This window comes from Neofelis nebulosa, chromosome 11 (assembly GCF_028018385.1).
Source record: "Neofelis nebulosa isolate mNeoNeb1 chromosome 11, mNeoNeb1.pri, whole genome shotgun sequence".
NCBI lineage: Eukaryota > Metazoa > Chordata > Mammalia > Carnivora > Felidae > Neofelis > Neofelis nebulosa.
In genome coordinates, this window is record NC_080792.1 from 55500210 (window position 1) to 55519913 (window position 19704).

Genomic DNA, 19704 nt, shown 5'->3' on the forward strand with positions numbered 1-19704 from the left:
TGTCTTTTATCTAACTTTTTTTAAAATACATACTCAACATCTACAATGTGCTGTTATTAGAGCTATGGACTCAGAAGCAATGTAATATTTAACATTCTACTCTTAGAGAGCTATATAATTTACAAATAAACAGTTTCAAATAACAGGTGCACTGAAGAAAATCCAAGTAAGTGATATACTAGTGAGTGATAGAGTACGAACTGGTTACAAAAGGTCTTTCTGAGAAATTGACATTTGAGCTGAGATCCAAACAAGGATCCAACCATGCGAAGATCCCAGGGAACTGTGGTCTAGGCGGAAAGAAAAGAAAAAGCAGGAAGAACAAAATTAGCATGGCCAAGGAATAGAGGAAAAAAGCCAGATGAGTGAAGAGCAAGAGTGGTAACACACTGGAGAAGTAATCCAGACCCCAGAACATTTAGGACTTGGATTTCATTCTAAGTGCTAAGTCACTGGAAAATTCTAGCCAGGGGAATGTCATGATCTGTTGTTCTTGTTGTTGTTTTTAAAGAAATTACCCTGGCTTTTAAGAGGGGCACCTGGGTGGCTCAGTTGGTTAAGCATCTGACTCTTGGTTTCAGCTCAGGTCATAATCTCATACTCGTAAGATCGAGCCCTGCGTGGGGCTCCGTACTGAGCATGAAACCTGCTTAAGATTCTCTCTCTCTCCCACTCTCTCTCTCTGTCTCTCTCTCTCCCTATACCCTACGGTATAAAATGAAATAAAATGAATTAATAAAATGAAATAAAATAAAATGAAATAGAACAAATGAATAAAATAAAACAAATAAAATAAAATAAAAAATAAACATTTCCACATTTGAAAATGTACTCGAGAGGGCAAGAGTTGAAGCAGCCAACAGTCTAACATGTGGAAAAAAAAAAAGTGATAGTCTTTAGCAGGACCACCATCCAAGTTCATGCTTTCCTAAGCCAATACCACATTACACCACCTAGGGAATTTTTAGACATTTTAAGAATACAGGTTTCCAGGCCTCGTGTCTTAAAGTTTCTGATGCACGGCTAAAGGATTGACACCGAGGATCTGCATTTTAAAAATCTCCCCAGATGTTTCCGATGCACATCCCTGCGTCAACACCCCTTGCCTGACTAAACCACACAGATCTGAAAATAAAGTTGAGAGAATGATCAGAAATGGCAAATAAAATTTCAATATAAGAAAGCTGCAATGAATAGGCATTTAAAAATAATTTTTTTTCTCACAGTTATCCTTTACTATACTGAAGGGAATCAGAATTTTTTTTTTTGACAGATGAGCACACAGGTACTTAAATATTCCCTTTGATATTCCTTCTGTTCACTGACCTGCTGATCTCTCTTATCATCCACAGCCTTTCTTAATGCTAGTCAATGTATTTGCTGCTGGGCACACACAATCCGTATAGAACGGTACCAAATACTTTAGGTTTCTATTGGCCTCTGACCTAATGTTCAATCTCAATGCTATTGCATTTCTGACAGGTTTTCTTTGATCTTCCTTTACACAATCCTTTAGCAGGTGCATTCTAACCCTGGTCTCCCTCGGTTACTATAGCAGCTAATAACTTTTCTGCTCCTTTAATTAATTCTGAAGCACAGCAATGAGATTTGCCTAATGTGGCTGATCCGGCCAATTGTGTTGAATATTCCTTCCTCTTCTGATAAATTCAGCAGCATAACTATGAACTTGCCTCAACCTAACCTATATTCACCGTCCTTGGTGGACCAGACTGCCGGGTAAATTGAAAGGATTATGTCAGAGATTATAACCCAAATAGATAACTTCTAAATTGGCTCTTTTCTCTGAGTCTGAGTAGTGACCCATATCAGCCCCTAGGAGCTTAAGGCAACATTGCTTTTAGATGTGACAAAGGAGTATGAGCCACGTGACTGCACATGTCCCCCTTTTTATCCCCTCACTCTAATTCACCAGCCTAGGCACACTTCTCTTTCCTAAAATTTCAGAACTGATTGTCTGCTTTTGCAACAGGCAGACTTCTTCCAGCTTTTCATACTGACAAAGTTCATTAGATGCTTTTCCAGTGTGCGGATCTACTCCGTGAGCCACGGTGCTTCCCTCAGCCTAGGACCTATGACAGCCTCTCCATTGTTGACGACCACCTGGTCTACTGGACTTCACACTGGACTTGAATGTCTATGTGAGTCTAAAGGGAGATTTTAATTTATCTGGGCATCTCATAGCCGTGACTTTGACTCTATAAGCCCTCCTTGAGGTAATACTGAGGTGTGACCTGAGCAGAGACACTGCATCTCTCTCAGGGTACTCAGGAAAATGGTTGTTGTTCAGTTTAATGTGAAGAGTTGGGGGTTTACAGTGCCTGGCACAGTTCTAAAGCATGGAAGTCCTACCTTCCTCAGGCATGTCTCAAGACTGTGGAGACCTTTCTAAAAATAGGAAATAGTAAAACTTCCTCCTCATAGAGCAGTGGTTTTCATTGGGGTTGTATTACCTCCAAAGGGCATTTTGGAAATCTGTAGGAGTGTTTTGGTTATTACAAAGGTCAGAGGGCGCTGTGGCACTTAGTGAGGGAGATGGGGGGGAGGGGAGAGAAGAGGTGAGGATTTTCTATGACCTGCAATCTTAAGAACGCTCTAGCACAACGAAAAAAGGTCCCATATCCTGCACTACTCTTGAATGTCCTACAGAACAGTTAGTTTAAGTGAAAAATCTCTTTGTAAGTTTCTGAGGATTTTTTTTTTTTTGGCACAGCTTCAATATACACTGAATTATTCAGGGATACAACTACACAGGAAAATAAGGGAAAGTGTTGACTTCCGTTGGTGGGGAGCTCGGAGAGTTATTCATCATGTCATAAAATCATGACACTATTAACCGTGCCTCTTCTGACATTTCAGTCAGCTCCATCCATCTCGCCTTGGAGCTACAGCACTGACAATGATCCTATGTATGGGGAATATCATCTGGCAACTTCACTATGCTTTCTAGAGTGGCATGCCTATGCATTTGTATATTAAAATACGCCTTTTCCTGCATATATCTTTCCTTGGATTTTTGCTTCACATTAAAATACATTCATTTTTAAAAGCATTTCATGTGTGAGTAGGCTCTATGATCTATAGACTTTATTTCAGGAGGAATCAAAGCGCTATAGAACGCTATAAAAAGGAAGTTTTGCCTGATAAAATTGGTAACCTCTTCCCTAAGTGGAAGGCTCTCTTCAGATAGGCTTTATTTATGATAACCTGCCCAAGGAGACCACATTCAAAGCCCAATCTGCCACCCACCAAACACCACTAGCATAAAAACCTACTCGTAACATAACTTGCTTATACCAAATACAACTCTCATTAACCGAACACCTACTGTATACCAGACATTGTACCACATATCTTTCAATATATATCACATCTAGCCTTGGGGTGCCTGGGTGGCTCAGTCAGTTGGACGTCCGACTTTGGTTCAGGTCATGATTTCAGGGCTTGTGAGTTCGAGCCCCGCATCGAGCTCTGCGCTGACAGCTCAGAGCCTGGAGCCTGCCTTGGATTCTGTGTGTGTGTGTGTGTGTGTGTGTGTGCGTGTGTGTCCTTCTATTTCTCTCTCTCTCTCTCTCTGCCCCTCCCCCACTCATACTCTGTCTCTGTCTCTCAAAAATAAATAAACATTAAAAAAAATTTATATTACATCTGGCCTTCAACTCCCAAGGGAAGTAGTATTTCTAATTAGCTGTTTTACAGGCAAGAAAACTGATGCAGGGTGAAGGTTAAATAACTTGAGTAAGACCACACCATTTGTAAGTGCTTTGACCCACATCAATCAAATTCCAGTGCCGATGACTTTGTCAAAGACAGAGATGGACAGAATTCGAAACTGGAAAGGCAAAGACGTTGGAAAGGCAAACCTAGGCACAGCCTGGTCGGTTTGGCTAAGCTAACTGTGCGGAGGTGAAATCAGGCAACAAACAGGACATTTAGTACCATCTATTGCCACCCCCTGGTCCTACCTCTTGACGTTAGCACCCTCACTCAAGCCCCCAGCAAGTTCCTACTACACTCCTCAGACTCTGAGCAACAGCATTTGAAAAGTGACTAGTCTGAACTGAAATTTGCCATCCATGTAAGACACACATCCAATTTCAAAGACTTCAGAAAAAAGAATGTGAACTATCTAACAATTTTATGTATAACATTATGTGTTCTCATGATCATGTTTTGGGGATATATTGGGTCAGATACATTATTGAAATTAATTTCACCTATTTCTTACTATGTTTCTAATGGTGATTTTAAAAATATTATTTTTTAAAATCTTTAAAAACAAAAAAGGGGGGTGGGCGGCTGGTGCCTGGGTGGCTCAGTCGGTTAAGCTTACAACTCTTGATTTTGGCTCATGTGGTAATCTCGCGGTTCATGAGATCATGCTCCGAGTAGGGCTCTGTGCGGCCAGTGCAAAGCCTGCTCGGGAGTCTCTCACTCTCTGTCTCTATCCTTCCCCTACTCATTCTCCCCCCACCCATCTCTCTCTCTCTCTCTCTCTCTCTCTCTCAAAATAAATAAAAACCATTTAAAAAATCTTTAAGAATATTAAATTATACATATGTGTCTCACATAACATCTCTATTGGACAGAGCTGAGACGGATATTTGAGTATCCTTCCCCTGCACACAGAAATCTGCAGAAACTTGGGGCCTTGGCCAAGTGCTACCTGGAATGACTGTCCAGGTAGCTGGAAATAGCAGGAGAAAACAGTGTGGGTGAATGGTGAGGGAAGGGTCAGCAGATGTTCCCACACATTTTGTTATGTCATTTGGGTCACTCAGAGAGTGGGAACCACGTGTTCATTTACTATTTATACCATTATTTTTATCCCATATGCTTCACACAACTGCCAACACATGGGAGCAGTAGGCAAAATCTGGAACAGAAGCTGTGTTTGAGTACACGTGTAAAGAACAGTCAAAATATTTAACATGTTACCTGAATATAATATTGTTTATATTTACTAACAGTGAAGAAGAAAATAAGTGGCTTGTAGGTCTACCAAAACCCAGACAAGTCATATTAGCTCATTACAGATGAAAAACACTAGAATTAGGTTAAATACAAACTAATTCAAGGCAAGGGGGTAAAGTCCCTGACCTCTCAAGATCAGTGTCCCCAATTATCAGATTCCCAACTTCTGTACTATAATAGTTTTAAAAAGGAGGGAAAACTGCATTCAGTGAGGTTGACTACAGTGACCAATCACAATGATGTCACCTCTCATTTATTAACTGAACAAACTGTCGAGTAAAATTAAAAAAGAATTTATAGACAAAGTATATGTATCACTTCAATGTCTATTAATGGAAGAATTGCTCATTGCTTCTGATACACTCCTACTGTGAAATATTACACATTTTCGAAAGGAAGAAAGCTGGCTTTAGCTCTAGATGTCCAAAATGTATTATTGTCTGTGATACTTACCTCTTACCCCATTTTGTAGCTCTTCGAGAAGCTCCACATACTTTGATTAACAAGATCTGGACATGCCAGAAAGAGCAAAGAACAGTTTCTAATTATCATGTGGATGACCGCGCGAGGCAACTCTAACAACTTGGCTCAGGTCTCTAAGCTCATTACTGGGCACGTGCCCATGAGGACCATTTGAGAGCCTTCTCAGCTGAGCCAGCCTAATTGCAGAGGAACTGCAAAGTCCTTGCCGCCTCATTTTTTCTGGATGAAAGTAAGCAAAATGCAAACACATTCTGGAGATTGCTTAGTTTCCAACTCAAATGTGATCTAATCTGAAAAACTGTTTCTTTGAAGCTGCCCTAATGCTTGACACAGGAGGTCAATAGGTTTTATACTCCTGGGTTGAACCTCTCGACTGTTCCAAGGAGCAGCAGCAAAGAGGATGCATCAGCAAAACTACACCAGACCATGGGGCGCCTGGGTGGCGCAGTCGGTTAAGCGTCCGACTTCGGCCAGGTCACGATCTCGCGGTCCGTGAGTTCGAGCCCCGCGTCAGGCTCTGGGCTGATGGCTCGGAGCCTGGAGCCTGCTTCCGATTCTGTGTCTCCCTCTCTCTCTGCCCCTCCCCCGTTCATGCTCTGTCTCTCTCTGTCCCAAAAATAAATAAAAAACGTTGAAAAAAAAAATACACCAGATCGAACAATCGGCAGCACTGATTTATAATCCAGACTCCACCATTTAATCTCTCCTGGGTTCAGCCCCAACCTCTGTAAAGCAAGAGGACTAAGCTAGCCTATCTCCAAGGTCCAATTCCCTTCTAACCCTTTGTGGTTCTGCTAATCTTTAAGACGTCTGAAAATGTTCCACTTTGTTATCTAAGATAGAGCAGATTTTTCTAATAAGGATCTAAAACATAAATGTTGCTTCCCATGTTTTCATTATTGCCTGAAAAGCCCAGATCAGATTTGTTACCAGCTCCAGGAAATCTGTATCAAATTCTATCAACCCAATTTGAGATTTGATCTAGTAAATCACAGACTTTTATTTTATTAAGAAACACTCTAGCTTAAGCTCCTTTGTATGATAGTTTATTTGGGGATAGGCACATGTGAGAGAAATACAGTCGGGGAGAGGGTGGGGCAGGAAGGAAGGGAGGGAGGGAGAGAGGGAGGAAGAAAGGAGGAAAGGAGGGAGGGAGGGAGGGAGGGAGGGAGGGAAGGAAGGAAGGAAGGAAGGAAGGAAGGAAGGAAGGAAGGAAGGAAGGAAGGAAGAGAGAGAGAGAGGGAGGGGTCTCAGAAAAAGTGTAATGTCTCAAGCAAGTGCCCTATCTTGATTTTCCTCTTGAACTGCTGATCGTCCAGACCCTCTTGCATATACGGTTTTTGACACATAATTCATGCTTATTAAATGTTTAAGAAATAAATGTGTGAATGAATCAATGAATAAGCAAATACGTGATTTGAGTGTTTGAAAACTATTACCAGAATATCTTTGCAGAATTGCATCGCAACAGTATGCATTTGTGTATGGCTTGACTTCTGGCTTTTTCCTAGAAAGTCTACATACCCAGGCAAAAATAAAAGGTGGGGGGACTGCCACTAAAGGTAAAAGGAATGAGTAACTGCACAGCCAGGGAAGTCAGGGGAAACTGAAGGGCCATCTTCACCCAGATGCACCACAGAGACTGACACGAAAGAAGCAGAGAAGGCATGCCAGACCTCCCAGATTGATTCTCAGCAGACACTTCCCAGACCTTTGGATTCACCTTCAGCATCTCAGCATGAAATGCAAAATTATACATGATTGACTTCCAATACCAACTGACTACTCATTTCTTTAAAAGTTGGGGGTGATGGTTTCATGACTTTCTAAAATGACTGGTACCTTCCTGACTGTTCATTGTTGGTGACTGCAATCTATTTTTCCTTAATAATTAGATTTCAGGGGGCGCCTGGGTGGCGCAGTCTGTTGAGCGTCCGACTTCAGCCAGGTCATGATCTCGCGGTCTGTGAGTTCGAGCCCCGCGTCAGGCTCTGGGCTGATGGCTCGGAGCCTGGAGCCTGTTTCCGATTCTGTGTTTCCCTCTCTCTCTGCCCCTCCCCCGTTCATGCTCTGTCTCTCTCTGTCCCAAAAATAAAAATAAAAAACGTTGAAAAAAAAATTAAAAATAATTAGATTTCAGGAGGAAAAAAAAAAAAAGCAAACACAAGTTTCTTATACTAAGACAAAACAAGTAGAAAACAAAGCTTGGGGAAAGAGGAAACTAGCAGGGAAAATGACAAAGTTAACCTGGAAGGAAGAATGAGCCAAATCCTGCTCCAGGAAGAAGAGTGTAAAGGATAGTGTAAAGGATAGTCTGGGGCTGAAAAGGAGCCCTAGAGTTTAATTGGCAGTAAATCTTGGCTTGGCTCCTCTATCGTAGGCTGAAACACAGAGAAAAAACTCAATTACTATACAGAGTATAGTATATACGCTCTCTATTAAGAAGTATGAATGCTTGGGGCACCTGAATGGCTCAGTAGGTTTAAGCATCAAACTTCTGCTCAGGTCATGATCTCACTGTTCGTAGGTTTGAGCCCCTCGTCAGGCTCTGTGCTGACAGCTCAGAGCCTGGAGCCTGCTTCAGATTGTTTCTCTCTCTCTCTATCCCTCCTCCACTCATGCTCGCTGTGTCTCTGTCAAAATAAATAAATAAATATTTTTAAAAAGAAAGAAAGAAACTCATCGTTAAAAAAAAAAAGTACGAATGCTTGAAGTCATACAGGATATGGAAATAACTGTGACACAACCCATCAGCATATGAACAACAAGGAGGAAAAGGCTCTAATACCTTCACTCCCTTCTCCATTCATCTTAAAAGCTTGGCAAGCAAAGAGGACTTAAAACAACAATAACACTAAGTTAGAAGTGTAAAGTTCCTCAGATTTCCAAGAGCTGCTAGTCAAAAAATAATCTCACATATCTTGATGAAAGTTTTAATTTTGGAAAAAAACGAAGTACTACCGAGTGTTCAAATGGAAATATAAGTGATCAAAAATCTGCCTCCCCCCGCTAAAAAAATTTCCCCTCCATCCAATTTAAAAATCTTTCTTACGGTAGACAGCCTCCAAAATGACTCCCAATTATTCTTGCCACCTGGTATGCCTATTCCTGTGATCTCCTCCTGTTGCAGAAATGATGAGTGTGACTTACGAGGGTGAAGAATGAGACCCTCGCCAAGGTACAGGTAATCAGAGAAGATCTGAGAATGGGGCAGAAATATTAAGGGAAAAAAATGTAGCATCCCAGTCCCCACCCTAAGTATAAAGTAAAAACAAAGGAATTTGAAGTTGATGGTACACTGAAAGTAATCACAGCACAACAAAATCCAAACTCAGCAGAACTCCTACACAAATAGCCAGAAGAAGCGTGCCCACTGCTGGACATAAATAACCTCAGTCTCTACTGTTCTATGCACATTGTCCAGCACTCAATTCAAAGCAACTAACAAGAAGATGGGTTTAAATTCATCCATATGAAAGATTATATTAATTGTTAGTAGAAACGTAGCAATAAAAATAAATGATCGTACTGAATAAAAAATTAAGACCCAATTATATGCTATCTATAAGAAATCTATTTTTTAAATATATAAACATACATTAAAGGTAAAAGAATGGAAAATACATATCATGTAAACGCGAATTAAAAGAAAGCAGGAGTGACTATATTAATATGAGAAGAAGTAGACGTCAGATGAAGAAATATTGCAAGAGATAAAAAGGATATTGCAGGGGTGCCTGGCTGGCTCAGTTGGTAGGGTGCAACTCTTGATCTTGGGGTTGTGAGTTTGAGTCCCACTTTCGGTGGGGAGGTTACTTAAAAATAATTTTTTTTAAAAAAGACATTGCAAAGAAAAGAAAACATTACATAATGATTAAGGTGTCAATTCACCCAGATCCCCGGGTGGCTCAGTGGGTTGAGCATCCGACTTCAACTCAGGTCATGACCTCACGGTTCATGAGTTCAAGCCCTGCATTGAGCTCTGTGCTGACAGCTCAAAGCCTAGAGCCTGCTTCAGAATCTCTGTGTCTCTCTCTCTATGCCCCTCCCCCGCTCATGCTCTGTCTCTCTCTCAAAAAATAAATAAATAAAATAAAATAAGAAACATTAAAAAAAACTATAAAGAGGTCAATTCATCAAGAAGAAATAACCATCCTATTTGTAGGCACCTAACAACAGAGCATCACAGTACATTGAAAAAAATCTGAGAGAACTAAAAAATAGACAAATCCACAATTAAAGTTGAGGATTCAACAATCCCTTAAGTAAAGAATAGAACAGATGGACAGAAAATAGGTAAGGATATGGAAGATCTGAATAACACTATTAACCAACTTAACCTCATATTTCTAGAATGTTCCACCCAACAATGACAAAATGCATATTATTTTCAGATGTACATAAAACACTCACCAATATAGACTATATCAAGAACCATAAACCAATATCAAGAAATTTAAAATAATTGAAAAACAAAAGAAATTTAAAATAATTGAACTCATACAGCATATTCTGTAGGTTACATGGAATCAAAGTAGAAATCAGTAACAGAGATATGAAATTTCTCCCAATATTTGAAAATTAAGCAACACATTTTTACTCATTTTTTATATAATTTATTGTCAAGTTAGCTGACATATAGTGTATACAGTGCACTCCTGGCTTCGGGAGGAGATTCCCGTGATTCATCACTTACATACAATACCCAGTGCTCAATCCATCAAGGCCCTCCTCAATGCCCATCACCCATTCTCCCAGCGCCCCACCTCCGTCAACCTTCTGTTTATTCTCTGTATTTAAGAGTCTCTTATGGTTTGCCTCCCTCTGTTTTTAACTATTTTTTTTCTTTCTCTTCCTTCATGGTCTTCTGTTAAGTTTCTTAACTTCCACAGATGAGTGAAAACATACGATATCTGTCTTTGTCTCCCTGACTTATTTCACTTAGCATAATACCCTCCAGTTCCATCCACATTGTTGCAAATGGCAAGTTTTCATTCTTTTTCATTGCCGAGTAGTATTCCATGGTGTGTGTATATGTATGTATGTATATATCACATCTTCTTTATCCATTCATCAGTTGATGGATTTTTTGGCTCTTTCCATAATTGCTTATTGTTGATAGTGCTGCTATAAACATTGGGGTACATGTGCCCCTATGAATAAGCACTCCTGTATCCTTTGGATAAATTCCTAGTAGAAGCGACACACTTTTATATAACTGTATCAAGGCAAGAGAAGTCACAAAGGAAATTAGAAAATATTTTGAATTGAATGAAAATGAAAACACAATATATCAAAATTTGTGAAATGCAGCCAAAGCAGAGCTTAACGAGACGTTTCTAGTGTTAAGTGTTGATATTAAAGAAAAAGTCTTAAATCAATGATCTAAACCTCTTAAATAAAGATTTTAAGAGAAGGGTCCAAAATGATGGCACAGGAAGACCCTGAACTCATCTTCTCCTGCAGATACACCAAATCGACAGCTACATATAGAACAGTTCCTCCTAAGAACTGAAGGCTGATTGAACAGCTTCTATACAACAAAGGACAGAGGGACCACACAGAAAACAGCAAGAGAGATGGAGACACTGTAATGACAGGACTCCCATTCCTGCTACAGATTTCACTAGGGAGGGAAATCACTGAGGGCCCCATGTGCAGATTCACCCAACTTGGGGAACAACAAAACAAAACAAAGCAGCTTAAAAGACAACTAGACTATAAGTGAATTAAACTCATTTATTAACTCTGGAGCATCTACCCAATAGTGGGGAATCTGCTGGAATTCTCTCAAGGGTTGGAGGTGCTAGCGAATGCCATTGTTTATGTTCCCCTTCCACCTTGAGAGCACAGATGGGAGGAGGATCTGAGCATGGCCTGCTGGTTTAGTGAGCCCTGGGTGCCTACTGTATCCCAGATCTAGCTATCCCCCCAAGACAGCTCTTCCCACCTGTGCCCATCTCAGCTCCAGCTGTCCCACCAGTGTCACCCCAGCATGGAGCAACCAGAGACTTCCTGGCTTGCACCTGCTTCAGCTCCAGCCATCCCACCAGGGTGGCTCTGGTGTGGAACACACAAGACCCCCCCACTTCACACCCACTCCATCTCCAGATATCCTACCATGGCAGCCTTAATGCAGAGTACCCTGGGACCCCCAGCTCATGCCTACCATAGTTCTAGTCAGCCAGCCTAAGGCCCCAGGCACACAAGTCTATGCAAGGAACATTCCAACACAAAGCCACTCCTTCAAGTCTGGGAGAGGTAGCTCTTTCACTTAATTCACGGAAACAAACACAGAAAGTCAAACAAAATGAGACAGAGAAATATGCATCAGACAAACAAAAGGCAAAACTTAAGAAAAGAACTCAATGAAACAGATTAGCAATCTACCTTATAAAGAGTTTGAAGCAATGGTCATTACTAATTTACTAATGGTTAAGATGCTCACTGGACTTGAAAGAGTGTATAAACTCAATGGGAACTTCAACAGACAGAAAACATTAAAAAAGAACCAATCAGAGTTGAAGAATACAATAACTAAAATGAAAAAATACACACTAGAGGAAATCAACAGCAAATCAGAGGATGCAGAAGAACAGATTAGTCATCTGGAAGACAGTGTGGTGGAAAGGATCCAAGCTCAACAGCAAAAAGAAAAATAATATATATTTTTTTAATGGGGATAGGTTTTGGGACCTCTGAGACAACATCAGGCATACTAACATTTGCACTATAGAGAAAGGATAAAAGAGAGAAAGGGGCAGAAACTAACTTGAAGGAAAGCTGAAAACTTCCCACCCTGGTGATGGAAACAGGTATCCAGGCCCAGGAAGTACAGAGAACCCCAAATAAGGTGAAACCAAAGAGCCCACACCAAGACACATAATAATTAAAATGGCAAAAGTTAAAGATAAGAAAATCTTAAATATAGCTAGAGAGGGGCACCTGGGTGGCTCACTTGGTTAAGCATTGACTCTTGCTCAGGTCGTGATCTCAAGGTTTGTGAGTTCAAGCCCCATGTGGGGCTCTGTGCCGACAGCACAGAGCCTGCCTGGGATTCTCTGTCTCCCTCTCTCTCTGACCCTTCCCTGCTCATGCACTCTGTCTCTTTCTCAAAAGTAAATAAACATTTTTTAAAGCAGCAAGAGAAAAACAACTACAAGTTATACACAAGGGAAACCCCATGGGTTTTCAGCAGAAAATGTGCAGGCTAAAAGGGAGTGGCATAATATAATCAAAAGGCTAAAAGATAAAAACTTAAAACCAATAATACTCTACCCAGCAAGGTTATCATTCAGAAATGAAGGAGAGATAAAAAAGTTTCCCAGGCAAACAAAAATTAAAGGGGTTCTTCACCACGAATCGAGCCTTACAAGAAATTTTAAAGGAACTTCCTTAAGTGGAAAAGAAAAGGCCACCACTAGAAGAAAATAAAAAGGAAAAATTTCACTGGCAAAAGCAAATATATGGTAAAGATAGTAGATCGATCACCTCTAATGGTAGTATGAAGGTTAAAGTACAAAGGTAGTAAAAACAATTATATCTAAAAAACTAGTTCAGGGATTCACAAAATAAAAAGATGCAAAATATGACATCATACCTAAAATATGGGGTAGGGGAGTAAAAAAATAGTGCTTTTAGAATGTGTTCAAATTTACATGACCATCAACCTAATAGAGTGTTATGTACTTAGAATGTTATATGTGAACCTCATGTTAACCACAAGCCAAAAACCTGTAACAGAGACACAAAAAAATCAAAGGAATCCAACCATAACACTAAAGAAAATCATCAATCAAAAGGGTAGAGAGCGAGGCGCCTGGGTGGCCTAGTCCGTTGAGCGTCCAACTTCAGCTCAGGTCATGGTCCCGCAGTTGGTGAGTTCAAGCCCCGCATCGGGCTCCGTGCTAACAAACAGCTCAGAGCATGGAGCCTGCTTCGGATTCTATTTCTATCTCTCTATCTCTCTCTCCCCCTCCCCTGCTCATGCTCTGCCTCTCTCTGTCTCTCAAAAATAAATAAATGGTAAAAATTTTTTTTAAAAAAGGGCAGAGAGCAAGAGAAAAAGGAGCAGAGAACTACAAAATATAAATAAATCGAAAACAATGAAAAAATACTAATAAGTACATATCTATCAAAAACTACTTTAAATATAAATAGTCTAAATGCTCAATCAAAAGACAAAAGGCGACCAAATAGATTAAAAAGCAAGACCCATCTCTATGCTGCCTTCAAGAGACTTACCCAGACTAAAGACATCTACAGACTGAAAGTAAAAGGATGGAAAATGATATTCCAACCAAACAGAAGTGAAAACAACAAATCAAAACAAAACAAAAAGCCAGAGTAGCAATATATTTATCAGACAAAATAGACTTTAAAGCAAAGACTCTGACAAGAGACAAAGTAGGGTGCTACATAATCATAAGGTGATCAATCCAATCCAACAAGACAAAGTAACAAGTATAAATATCTATGCACCCAACATGGAGCACCAAAATATAAAAAGCAAATACTAACAGACAAAAATCTGTTACTAAATCTTTGTCACTAAATTTTCTTTGTCACTTAATCCTCTGCCTATGTTAAAGTAGCCTACTTTTTAATGCCTTTACTTACAAGTACAATGTCAAGGAATCGTGAAACACATTCCTAAATACTTCTAGGAATTTATATTTTGGCCTGAACCCTCATTTTAAAATTTTATTTTTTGTATATATTGATGGCCCAGCCAAAATGCCTAAATTCAAATTCCATTACATAAACATGAAACTTTGGTGAATTACTTTTTTTTCTATTTAATCTTCCCGTATCTGATTGTATTTGCATACCATCCTTCTAAAGATGGAGAATTTTTTCACTGAAGAGTCTTCATTGGTTCTGCTTGCCCTCATGTGGCTGGTGTTTGAACTTACTGTTTTTGATTTGACAATTTAGGAAGGAAAATGGTTCCTAATTTGGGAAATGTGGGTTTAATATATCTGCTATGCATCAATTGGACTGGGCTGAATTTAGCTGATATTGTGGGAGTCCCTTAATAATTCAGCATTTCTATAAATGTATCATCCTGCCAAACGATGTTCTCACACATTTGCACAGCACTTTTGGCCTCTCCAGAAAAATGAAGATAATAAAAACTGGTAGTGTTAGAAATTGTCTCTTTGTGATGATACATGAAGGAATTGCCATAAATTGTGATCTATTATCTATAACAAGTTCTTTTGAAATCTCCTTATGAGCAAAATAGATTCTTCAACTCTCAAATAGAGTCCAACCTGGATAGTGATTTCCCCCCCACCCAAAAAAAGGGAGCAATTTTTTTTCTCCCCATGGAGTGTAGCATCTGCCTAATATGAAAAAGTGTCTGTAGATTGGTAACTAATGTCCCAAAACTGTGTTGTCATTTCACATTGCCAGCACAGTATATTTTCCCCAAACCAGAGCTTAAACTAGAAAGGACCTCAAGGGATCTTTAGTATCATGGCAGGAGAAACAGCCCAAACTGGTTGCTTTCCACCAACCAAGAACCATTAGCACCATTAAAGAACCCAAGTGATTCCACAGACCAGCCAGTATCCTGACAAAGGGGCAAGTTATCATCACCTGAAGCAGACAATTGATGCATCAGAGGGAGGGTTTCCCTGTCTAAAAATCTTCTCATTTAAGCTCAGTAAACTTGTTCCATTCTTTGTGGACCATATAGTTTCTGCCACAACTACTTAACTTTGCCACAGTAGTGCAAAAGCAGTCAGCGAAAATACGGGAACAATCAGGCATGGCAGTGTTACCATAAAACTTCATCCACAAAAACAGACAGTGGGCATAACCTGGCTCACCATCCATAGTTTGCCGATACCTGGTGAACTCTAAATCAGTTATGTACACCTTTTCATTAAAAACTATCCTTCACATTACAAGGTAACTCTATCTGTAAGGAGTCACGTATCAAAAATTCCTCAGTGTGGATGGGAGATTCCAGGATCCCACCCCATATCTACTTCAGGTACTGGTAGGCTGACAGCATCCAACTTCAAGAGCCTGAATCTCCACCCTCTTCTCTGAAGGAGGGTTTCTCCAGAACACTGAAACCCAGGTATGGAAGTGTTAATCCCTCCAGGATAACCTTCGGGCATGGGAAGATGAGAGTCAGTGGATGAATGAGAGCCTGACTCCCTGTCTCCAGAGAGATGATTCTGAGATACGTTTCCCATGGTCCCTCAGAAAATCCCAAGTAGAACTGAGTTCCAGTTGCCTAAAAGGTAATCTGCTCATTACGGACAATGTATTGGCATTTCGCCTGTCCCAATCTCACTTCCTCCCTTGCGCTTCCTGGGATCACTTCACGAATAACTACATACACTTAACATTCTTGTCTTAAAGACTACTTTGAAGACAACCCTAACGAAGACAAATCAATTCATGTGCTTTCTGTTGTTCCTCCCTAGCAGAAGAGACCAGAGTGTGCGAAAACACTGGAAGCCATGTGAGTAAGTAGGAAGAGAAATTTTGATACTGGGGTAGAAGGTGCTGAAATGGACTGGGAGCGAATAAGAGGTGATGTGAGACAATGAAACAGGCCATTTCGTTCAAAGATGTAGGTCGAACTCCCCAATTCACCACTTACTGTTTGATTAGCCGGCTTTGGGCAAGTTGCTTAAACTCTCTGAAGCTCTGGGCTTGTGGCTGTCATTGTGTAATAATAAAATGGCACTTTGCGGGGGTTAGCAGATTCTCCTGTCCAGAATAAGAGAAACTCAAGCTAATGTGGTTTATAATAGTTACAATATCAAAGAGGTCTCCCCAGGGTTGTTGGTCTGCAGCAAAGACTAGGTTAAGAGAAATAAAATCTCAAATTTTTCTTAGTTGGTACTTCAGTGAAAAATAGAGACTTACGGTCCTCTTCAATGTTGTTGTGGCCGTATGTTGGCTTCGGTGACACATAACTAATCATAAAGAACTCTTCAATATATATACTCCAGACAGAAGTAAAAAGGTCGACAGAAATGACTAACAAGACAGTGCTATTGCAGACCTCATTTCCTTATAATTACTATTTGCTAGAAAATGGAATTTGACATTACCTAACAATTATAGCAACATTTGCAAGGCCTGAACATCACGAGCGTATGGACGGATTGTCGCCACAAACTGTCTTTACTTCCCGAGTAGTTTTAAGTTTGAGCTCTGAAGGTCAGTTAGCACAACCACACTTGTTCTTAACAAGTAGAATTTTTACGTCCGTTCAACCACAGTGTCTCTGACATCTTTCTGGGCCTAGTCATTTGCAGGGGTAGAAAGTGTCACTGGGTTCCTCATATCATGCATTCATATGTGATGCCCATCTTCACATGTTGTCCAATTTCTTGAGGATAAAAGGTGTAACTTGCAGCAGGAACGAGCAGATGAGGAAGTTCCATAGGGAGGAGATCACAGCCTCAAGCATGTTCCATTTCACGTCTTTGGGTTCCAGCTTTGGCACGAGGCACTTGATCTGGAACATCCCAGCTTTGCTACTCTGGCTTCCAGCTGCCCTACAGGGCTCTTCTCAGAGGCTGCCTCGCCCCCTTAAAGCTCTGTTTACTCATCCGAAATAGGAGGGAAATCACCTCCCTATGTTTTTTTGTTTTTTTTTAACATTTTAAAAACAGTTTTAGATTCACAGAAAAACTGAAGCTAGTTCAGAGTTTCTATAAGCTTCTTACCCAGTTTCCTCTATTATTATTCCTCTATTATTGTATTAGTATACCACATTTCTTACAATTAACAAATTAGTACTGATGCATTTGTTAACTGAAGTCCATATTTTATCCAGATTTCCTTAGTTTTCACCTACTGTCTTTTTGCTGTTTTAGGATCCCATCTAGGATGTTGTATCATATTTTTCACGTCTCTTTAGGCTCCTCTTGACAATGGCAGTTTCTCAGACTTTCGTTATTTTTAATGACCTTGAGGGTTTTGAGGAGCACTGGCCAGGAATTTTATAGAATTTTCCTCAGTTTGGATGTATTCAAATTTTCCTCATGGTGACACCGGAGTTAAGCATTTTGGGGAGGAAGATCACAAAGGAAAGTATCATTTTCAACACATCATGCCAAGGGATGAGACGATCAACATGATTTTTTTCATTATTGATGTTGACCTCGATCACCTAGCTGAGGTGGTGTTTTTCAGGTTTTAACAGTATAAAATTAATTTTTCCTTTTTTCCAGATTGTACTTTGGAAGAAAGTCACTATGCGCAGCCCACACTTAAGGAGTGGAGAATTATGTTCCACCTCCTTGAGAGAGGAATATATACTTAAATTATTTGGAAATGTTGTTTGAAAGGTTGGTGGTTTCTCCCATTTATTAATGTATTTATTTATGTATTTTCACTGTATTTGAGTTAGAATCCAATTTTACTTTATTCAATTTGTTGCCTATATTGTTCTAATTTGGTCATTAGGAACTCTAATTTGGTCATTTGGTCCTCATGTCCTTTGATAAGCCCCATTGGTGTGGATCTTTTTTTTTTTTTGCACTTCCCTACTTTCTGGTGCCACGAGATGTTCTTGCCCCAGTCCAATTCATCATTTCTCCAAGGATCCCCGCTCCCCTTCATTGGGAGGCTTATTGGAAGCCAAGATCTGGGTGCCAGGTGTTCTCACTATGTTCTTTTAAGGCTTGAGTGAAATAAAAATAAATTAGAGCCCCAACATGCTACTCTTTTTTTTTTTAATTTTTTAATGTGTATTTATTTTTGAGAGAGAGAGACAGAGAGTGAGTGGGGGAGGAGCAGAGAGAGAGGGAGACACAGAATCCGAAGCAGGCTCCAGGCTCTGAGCTGTCAGCACAGAGCCTGATGCAGGGCTCGAACTCACAAACCGCGAGATCATGACCTGAGCTGAAGTCAGACACTTACCGACTAAGCCACCCAGGCGCCCCATCATGCTACTCTTAAAGTTATTCAACAAACATAAGTTAAGTATGAATTTTGTCTAGTTCCAGTGCTGATAAGGATGGTCTTTGATAAATCCCCAGTGTATTTTTGAAACAATAATGAATAATGGTGTACCATTCTTGATTTATTTCAGAGATAGAGAAGCCAAAAGGCAACTTGGGTGATCACACTTGTGCAGAGTTGGCTTCCTTCCAAGAGGGCATGTGGCCCTTGGATCTCCCATGCTATTCTTGATTATTCAGGTTTCACCATATTCTTTTCTTTACCCCAAGATTATAATTATATTAACTCCATATAAATTTTGAAATGCCATGTTATCATGACATATTATTCCCTTATGCTCATAGAAGAAGAAAATTTTAAAATCGAATGAACTAAGTGTCCACCTTCAGAAATTAGAAAAGGAAATTAAGCCCAAAGTAAGTAGAAATGAGAAAGTAATTGAGATAAGAGCAGAAGCAAATGGAATGAAAAATGAACCAAAAAAGTAGAGAAAATTAACATATCATACGTTGGGTTCTTTGAAAAGATTGATAAAAATGATAACATCCTAATACGACTAACCAAGAAAAAAGGGAAAAGTCACAGATTACTAGTACCAAGGATGAAAGAGGGACTAACACCACAGATAATACCAACAAAAATGATAAGAAATATTTTAAACAACATCATGCCAATAGATTCAACAACTTAGATTAAATGGGAAAACTTCTTGCAATTACAACTCATCAAAATTAGCATGAGAATAGAAAACATGACCTACCCTGTATGTGATAAAGAATTGAACTCATAATTGAAACCTTCCTACAGAGAAAACTCCAACTCCAGATGGCTTCACTGGTGAATTCTATCAAATGTTTGAGAAAAACTAAGACACAAATTTACAATCTCTTAGAGCACACAAACTCCTGGGGTGCCTGGGTGGCCCCTTTGGTTAAGCATCTGACTTCGGTCCAGGTCATGATCTCACAGGTCATGCTGCATAGGGCTTGCTGTTGTCAGAATACACTGTTCCCCACCACCCCCTCCAACTCTCTCAAAAATTTGTTTAAAAAATTAGCATACACAAACTCTCTCTTATACAGACCCTTTAGAATAATAAAAAGTAAACACTTCACAACTCTTTTTTTGAGGCCAGAATAACCCTTCCATTAAAACCTAATACATTATAAAAAAAGAACAATCACAGTCCAGCAGCCCTAATGAATGCAGGCAAATCAGCAAATCAAATTCAGCATATTGCATCACAATGCACACAAGTGATACTTACCTAAGAATTCAAACTTGGTT

The 19704-nt window shown here is 39.8% G+C and overlaps 1 protein-coding gene across 1 annotated transcript; it reads right to left on the bottom strand.

Moving 5' to 3' along the window:
- Positions 1-16724: 16724 nt before the first annotated feature.
- LOC131489795 (mitochondrial import receptor subunit TOM5 homolog) lies at positions 16725-16975 on the bottom strand. The gene has a single exon (XM_058691708.1). The coding sequence runs from the start codon at positions 16973-16975 to the stop codon at positions 16820-16822; it is 156 nt and encodes a 51-aa protein (XP_058547691.1). The 3' UTR covers positions 16725-16819.
- Positions 16976-19704: the final 2729 nt, after the last annotated feature.